The sequence below is a fragment of the Cucurbita pepo genome, chromosome LG06 (assembly GCF_002806865.2).
Source record: "Cucurbita pepo subsp. pepo cultivar mu-cu-16 chromosome LG06, ASM280686v2, whole genome shotgun sequence".
Taxonomy (NCBI): Eukaryota; Viridiplantae; Streptophyta; class Magnoliopsida; order Cucurbitales; family Cucurbitaceae; genus Cucurbita; species Cucurbita pepo.
The window spans coordinates 6,093,635-6,101,984 of record NC_036643.1 but is presented as its reverse complement, the minus strand read 5'-3'; the positions used below and the strand labels follow the sequence as shown (position 1 = coordinate 6,101,984).

General features: G+C 36.3%; 1 protein-coding gene across 1 annotated transcript; it reads right to left on the bottom strand.

Annotated features, from left to right (window-relative positions):
• Positions 1-5,825: 5,825 nt before the first annotated feature.
• On the bottom strand, positions 5,826-7,854 carry LOC111796714 (extensin-3-like). The gene is made up of 2 exons (XM_023679455.1): positions 6,117-7,854; positions 5,826-6,010 (listed from the first exon to the last, which is right to left on the bottom strand). Exon 1 carries the CDS (start codon positions 7,814-7,816, stop codon positions 6,146-6,148), a length of 1,671 nt encoding a protein of 556 aa, XP_023535223.1. The 5' UTR covers positions 7,817-7,854; the 3' UTR covers positions 5,826-6,010; positions 6,117-6,145.
• Between the last annotated feature and the right edge of the window lie 496 nt (positions 7,855-8,350).

Genomic DNA, 8,350 nt, shown 5'->3' with positions numbered 1-8,350 from the left:
GATAGTTGTCTAAGGGAATACAGATTTAAATGATAGGTCCAATTCATGATTGTATGTGTTTGAGTCTAACTCACTGGGGTCAATTATGGGTTATTTCTTAAAATACTTCAGTCACGTGCTACTTCTATATTTCAGGTAAAGGCAAGGTACTCCAGCATAGTGATGGTGTTATTGCAACTTTAAAGACTGTAACACATGCATATGATAGTTGTATTTAATTTTGTAGACTATAGGTTAATATAGGTTGTTTTGTTTTAAAGACCTTTTATTGAACATGTAAGTTCATGACAATGTTTTATGAATATGTTTTAAGTGATTATTTATGCATAAAACGGTTACGTTATGTTTATAGTAACGACTTTAGGTTAGTAGAAATCTAGGGTCGTTACAAATAGTATCAGGGCTAGACATTGGGCGATGTGCTAGCGAGGAGGTTGAGCTTCGAATGGTGGCTGGACACGAGGCGATGTGCCAGTAAGGACGTTGGGACTCACGAAGGGGGTGGATTGGGGAGTCCCACATCAATTGGAGAAGGGAAGGAGTGCCAACGAGAACGCCGGGCGTCGAAGGGAGGTGGATTGTGAGATCTCACATCGATTGGAGAGGGGAACAAAACATTCTTTATAAAGATGTGGAAACCTCTCCTGAGTAGACCATTTTAACAATCTTGAAAGGAAGCACTAAAGAGAAAACCCAAAGAGAATAATATCTGCTAGCGGTGGGCTAGTGCTATTACAGTCATACTAACCTTAAAATGCTTTCAAAGAGTTGAAACTAATAGGAAAATGTTGTAACATATCAGACCCAAACCAGATTAGTCGAAATGTCGGCCGGGAGACGTCAAAAAATGTATTTCTTGACAGACTTCAAACTACTCAAATGCGATGAAACGAAGACCAAATATTGTATTATTTAACGTGGTTCGAACAACTTTCATTTTTTTTCTTGAATTATTCCATATGGATTGTGGGTAAATATATTTTTTTTTTAATAACCCGATAACCCAAACCTGAAATAGAGGTTTGGGTTGGGCTGGGTTGGATTATCCATCCAACAAATCCGAACTTTTGGGTTGGTCCAAAAAAATTTCTTCAACCCAATCCAATTCGACCTATATACACCCCTAATCTCGAGCCGTGGTCAAATAAAATAAGTGTTTTATTATGCTAACCTATGCCAGTAAAGTCAACATAATCCCAACATAAAAATGGCAAGAACTCCGACCATATCAAACATAAATATTTAAATTTCAAGTTACACCCCTTCCAACATGTTACACCTAGGGCTGACCTCGACAATAAAAATTCATGCAGGCTGTCGTTTAAGGAATTGTAGTACGCGGTTCGGTGGTTTTAATAATTCTGTTCATCAGTCGGCAGATGTTGAAGAAACGTGTGATTGTTTGTTTCTTCTTTGTATATATATTTTTTAATGTTTTCATATTCCTTTTGTTTTGGATAGTTTTAGAACACGACTTTCTACGTTGGTGTGATATTATCCACTTAGAGCATAAGTTCTCGTGACTTTTCTTTAGGCTTCTCTAAAGATTTCGTACCAATAGAGAGAATATTCTTTCATTATAAACCTACGATCATTCTCTAAATGAGCGGAGGTGGGACTTTCATCTAACATTACAAATATATTGTATAATAGTTTGACATATGTCGTAGATTTTTTTGAAAAAATGAATATTTAAACGGCTAAAATGTTTTAAAATACTTGAATTATTTGTTTCTTAAAATATTAATTCATGTCTTATGTATTATGCTAATGATTAGTTTCATTTTTGTTTAATCTTTATAGAATTATTAATTTTTATTTAAATTGAAGAGATTGACTTTTCATTTCTAGCTCGATCATTAAATAAAATTTGAATAGAAGTTGAATAAAGACTTATTATTGCCAGAAGTATTGTTAATTTAGATTTGCTAGAATAAGTCATTTGTCAAATCGTTCTAATTGATGTCGAACCTTGTAAAGTTGGATTTTCATTGATAAAGAATTAAACCAGTTAATTGTTCTTAATATTCTAATTTTTTTTCCGCTTAGTCAAGGTTATTGGCTTACATTCTCCTCCATAAACTTGATTTTACTTGAGATTCTTCGGTTTGAGCAACTCACGCATGTCTGCAAATTTAATCCTTGTTAGAGTCTTGGTGAGAATGAACGACGACTAAGGCCAACCAAATAAGTAGCTTTACTATCGGTCGGTTGAAAGACTTGTCTTGTGTACGACAACACGTGTCTAATGGCCCTTGCACTTATCATTTATGCTTTATATTATATGATGATGTGACTAGTTATATGATGATGAAACTATGATATATGATGGTGTGATTATGTTATATGATATTATACGACGATGTTATATGATGACTTTATATGATGACGACATGATGATGATGTTGTATGATAACATGACGATGTAAGATGCATGATGATGAGATGACCTAATATGACGTTATTCCATATTAGGATGATGTGTATGTATTAAATTTCATGATGCATTATGACGATGATTTTGCTAAGACACAACCCTAATTAATGTTAATGATGATGAACGTATGAAAACCAATGCATGCATGTTACTTAGGGTAATGTGTGAATGGTGTATAGGATTGTATCATAAAGATGATTTAAAGATGAAAACTATAAGGATCTCATGCAATTTGTGTTTTCATATACATCGGGTTACTTCCTCATTTATGAGGATGAGTACGGACGGGTACACTATGATGATGATCTTCATCATGCTAGACATGACATTCGGGAGACTGTTGACCTCTGGATGTCGGCTATGGACAGCTAGCCCGACTATGATGGGTCTAGGGGGTGTGAACTGCCAGGAGATTCATGCTCGCATGTGTGGGTCATGTGTAGGGAAATACTACGCACCCAATTTTATCTTGATTGGAGGCCATCCCTATGATGGTTTTAACGAGAGGTCTTTAATCATAAGTTGCATGTATTTGCATTCCCTGACCCCAATAATCAAGTCCCTTACTAAGTATTTCTTAAAATATTAAAGTGGTGTGCTACTTCTATTTCAGGTAAATGCAAGATACCCCTATACGACTAATGACAACATCACAAGTAGAGACTATGGTACGTGCATATGATAGTACTACTTAATTTTCTTAAAAGTAGGTTAGTATAGGATGTTTTTACTTTTAATGTTTTATTTGTTTTATTTAGTATTTCATATCGTTGTTTTAAAAATGTTATCAAACATGTAAGTCCATGACAGTGTTTTATGATAAAGTTTTTAAATGTTTATTTCTACCTAAGAGAGTATAATATGATAATAGGTATTTTAGGTCCGTAGAAATTTAGGGTCATTATAGGAAGTCATCGGGTTACTTTTTTTTTTTTTTTTTTTTTTTTTTTTTTTTTTTTTTTTTTTTTNTCTCTTTTATTCTTCCTAATCTCATCAATTAAGTCACTTGCAAATTCTTGGGATGGATGTTAGAAAGGAATAAAAATGTTGTAAATTGAGTTTTTTTAATATTTATTTTAGTAATAAACTCTCATAATTTTATAACCGTTATTAAATAAGAATATTATTAATTTGGTTATTAATTTTGTAACTATTTTAATATTAATCTTGTTTAATTTCATAACGTTTGATGATTCAAACAATTGTTCCTATATAATGGGTTTGTCTAGGAGGCTGAGGATATCAAAATTTGATATCGGAGTTTAATTGAGTTTTGTGTGTCACATTGTATTTCTTGGGTGACATTTTGTTAAGAGACTTTGTAGTGTGAGAGTAAGGTATTCACTTGTAACACTTTGAATATTAGTGATTGATTGTTACTTGTGGATGTAGGGGAATTTCTTCTCTCCGAACCACGTACATATTTTGGTGTCTTTTTGTGTAATTTCGTTCATTAGTGTTGTGAGTATATTCGTTCTGCTTTCGGTCCACAACAAGTGGTATCAGAGCCATATTATGGTTTTTGTGGTATTGTAAAAGTTTTGACCTCATCGACCACTAGACGTGCTCACAATCGTGCTTATTTTCTTGAAAATCAATTTTTCAAGAATTGAGTTTTTCTACTTTCATCCAGATTACTTATTACAAATAGCAGAGTCATCTGGAATTAAATCACGACGTGGATCGAGAATTTTGAGTTTTAATCTCGAAGTAGAGAAATTTGATGGAACAAAAAATTTTGGTGTTTGGAAGGCGAAGTTAGCGATTTGCTGGCCATGCAAGACCTTGATGCTTCTCTCGAAGAGGAGAGAAGACAAAACCGAAGAGTGTGGAAAATAAACTCCATATATTTTGCGTAAGTCAAAACCGAAGAATTTCTTCCTCAAATGGAGTTTATTTTCCACACCTGCATATATTTTGCCTCATGCTTGTCCCATAGTTCTTTCGCGATGGTCACCTTCATAAATGAATATTTATGATCCTTGCCAAGATAGGATCGAATAATCCCACAAGCTTGTCTATTTAATTTCCTCCATTCGGCGTCTGTCATGTCTTCACTCATCTCCTCTTCGAGAGAAGCATCAAGGTCTTGCATGACAAGCAAATTGCTAACTTTGCCTTGCAAAACACCATAATTATTGGTTCCATCAAATTTCTCTACTTCGAGCTTAGAACTCAAAATTCTCGATCCACGTCGTGATTTAGTTCCAGATGACTCTGCATTTGTAATAAGTAATCTGGATGAAAGTAGAAAAACACAATTCTTGAAAAATTGATTTTCAAGAAAATAAGCACGATTGTGAGCACGTCTAGTAGTCGATGAGGTCAAAACTTTCACAATACCCCAAATACCACAATATGGCTCTGATACCACTTGTTGTGGCCGAAAGCGGAACGAATGTACTCACAACACCAATGAACAAAATTACACAAAAAGACACCAACATATTTACGTGGTTCGGAGAGAAGAAATTTCACTGTATCCACGAGTAGCAATCATTCACTAATAATCAAAGTGTTACAAGTGAATGCCTCACTCTCACACTAAAAATTCTCTTCCCAAAACGTCACTCAAGAAATACACTGTGACTCACAAAACTCAATCAGACTCAGATATCAAATTCCGATACCCTCATTCTCCTAGACAAGCTCATTATATAGGGACAATTGTTTGAATCATCAAACGTTATGAAAGATTAATATTAAAATAGTTACAAAATTAATAACCAAATTAATAATATTCTTATTTAATCAATGCTTATAAATGAATGAGAGTTAATAACTAAATTAAATACAAATCTTATGATAATTTACAAAAGTCTCTTAGTGTTGACTTTGGTTGTTTTTTTTTTTGTTTTTTTTTATTTTTTTTATTTATGTTTTTCCTAGGTCGGTGGGTACATTTTAAGCATTTTTTTTTATTTTTTTTATTTTGCTATTTAGAAATGGTCATGAATGTTACATAATATTTTATTCTAATTTTAAAAATAGTTACTATCTTCAAATTTAAAACATATAAATGGTTGACCCAATTAAACTATAGGAGCTCTACTACACAAGACATCTAAAAAGATTAAAAAAAAAAACAATTTTAAAGTGGTCAACTATGGTAATAGTCAACCTTCAAAATTGAAAAATAATAATAATAATAATAATAAGGAAAGGTTTATAATAATCCTCCCTATGAGCTACTATTTTAACAAACATTGACCTATAAAGTGATTTTTTAGGTCAACAAAAGTATGGATTTGTTTGTTAAATATGGCTAAGTACAACGAAGAACAACATGGGACATGTTGATCCAAATATGAACAGTTTAAGAACTTATTTGATAGTAGTCTGTAATGATTCGTGGTCATTGATAGTTATATTTAAGGAAGTTTTTGAATCGTTTGGAAATTAAATAAAATTTTCTCACTTCTTAATGTAAAATATGAATACACAGTATGAAACTAAATTTGAAAAGAAAAGAACACATGGAACACGACATAAATAATGGAGGGCCATTGTTTGAACGTAGTGACGATCATCTTAGGCCATCTCTTTATTGATATGAGTATTTTCTTCTTTTACCTGCAAGAGTTTATAGGATTAAGTTAATATCAATGTAAAATGAAGGAACAAAAGATGATATTGTTAAATGGGTTCGAGGGGAGATTTTCATTTGTGAAAAGCTTACCCTAGAGTAGGGATGTGAAGGATATCACTCTAGTAGTGGTATGGAGGTGGTGGTGAGGCATAAATGTAGTCGTTCTTGGGAGGTGGTGGAGACTTGTACTCGTAGTCTTTCTTGGGTGGTGGCGGAGATTTGTATTCATAGTCCTTCTTTGGTGGTGGAGGAGACTTGTACTCGTAGTCCTTCTTGGGTGGTGGAGGGGACTTGTACTCGTAATCCTTCTTGGGTGGTGGGGGAGATTTGTACTCGTAGTCCTTCTTTGGTGGTGGAGGGGACTTGTACTCGTAATCCTTCTTGGGTGGTGGAGGAGACTTATACTCGTAATCCTTCTTGGGTGGTGGTGGAGACTTGTACTCGTAGTCCTTTTTGGGTGGTGGAGGGGACTTGTACTCGTAATCCTTCTTGGGAGGTGGGGGAGACTTGTACTCATAGTCCTTCTTGGGAGGTGGAGGGGACTTGTACTCATAATCCTTCTTGGGTGGTGGGGGAGACTTGTACTCGTAACCCTTCTTCGGTGGTGGAGGGGACTTGTACTCGTAATCCTTCTTGGGTGGTGGAGGGGACTTGTACTCGTAATCCTTCTTGGGTGGTGGAGGGGACTTGTACTCGTAGTCCTTCTTTGGTGGTGGTGGAGACTTGTACTCGTAATCCTTCTTGGGAGGTGGTGGAGACTTGTACTCGTAATCCTTCTTGGGAGGTGGGGGAGACTTGTACTCATAGTCCTTCTTGGGAGGTGGAGGGGACTTGTACTCATAATCCTTCTTGGGTGGTGGGGGAGACTTGTACTCGTAGTCCTTCTTTGGTGGTGGAGGGGACTTGTACTCATAATCCTTCTTCGGTGGTGGGGGAGACTTGTACTCGTAGTCCTTCTTTGGTGGTGGAGGGGACTTGTACTCATAATCCTTCTTCGGTGGTGGGGGAGACTTGTACTCGTAGTCCTTCTTTGGTGGTGGAGGGGACTTGTACTCATAATCCTTCTTCGGTGGTGGGGGAGACTTGTACTCGTAGTCCTTCTTTGGTGGTGGAGGGGACTTGTACTCATAATCCTTCTTCGGTGGTGGGGGAGACTTGTACTCGTAGTCCTTCTTTGGTGGTGGAGGGGACTTGTACTCATAATCCTTCTTCGGTGGTGGGGGAGACTTGTACTCGTAGTCCTTCTTTGGTGGTGGAGGGGACTTGTACTCGTAATCCTTCTTGGGTGGTGGAGGAGACTTGTACTCGTAGTCCTTCTTAGGAGGTGGTGGAGACTTGTATTCATAATCCATCTTTGGTGGTGGTGGAGATTTGTATTCATAGTCCTTCTTAGGTGGTGGAGGAGAATAGTAAACTGGAGGCGGTGGAGAGTGATAAACAGGTGGTGGAGGAGAATAGTAAACCGGAGGCGGTGGAGAGTGATACACAGGTGGTGGAGGAGAATGGTAAACGGGAGGTGGAGGAGAATGGTAAACCGGAGGTGGTGGAGAGTGATAAACAGGCGGTGGAGGAGAATAGTAAACAGGAGGTGGTGGTGGTGATTTATATTCATACTTCACTTTCGGTGGTGGAGGAGAATGATAAACAGGAGGAGGAGGTGAATTGTATGAATAGTAAGGAGGCGGCGGAGACGAATAGACATAATCAGCAGCAAACACCGATGGCAAACTTAGAGTCGCCACCAAGATCGTGGCCACGAGATAGGCCATCGAAGACCTAGATTTCCCCATGTTTGTACCTCAATGGGATTGAGTTATGCCTTCAAACCCAAGCCTCCCCTCTCTTTATATAGCTTTCAAATAAGCTCCTCCAAGGCAACAAATGATAGCCAACCAATTATAAAATGATATTAACTTTTACACCTAACCTTCGTGGAAGAGACCAATATGTTGACAAATGAGTATGCCATTATACTATTCAAATTTGGATTGAGTTATAAAATTATTTAAATTTATAACCATAATTTTTGGTTTGAAAAAGCTTCCCATATTACATTTGAATTAATTTTTATATTATCTTTTAAGAACAAACGTGAATCGAATCCAGTCGAAGTTTGAATTATTCAAAATTTATAATATTGAAACATTCAATAGTAAATTTCTTGATAATTAATAACTCGGGGTGTTGGATGATGGAAGTTCCACGTCGGCTAATTTAGGGAATGATCATGGGTTTATAAACAAAAAATACTCTCTCCATTGGTGTGAGGCCTTTCGGGGAAGCCTAAAGTGAAGCCATGTGAGCTTATGCTCAAAATGGACAAT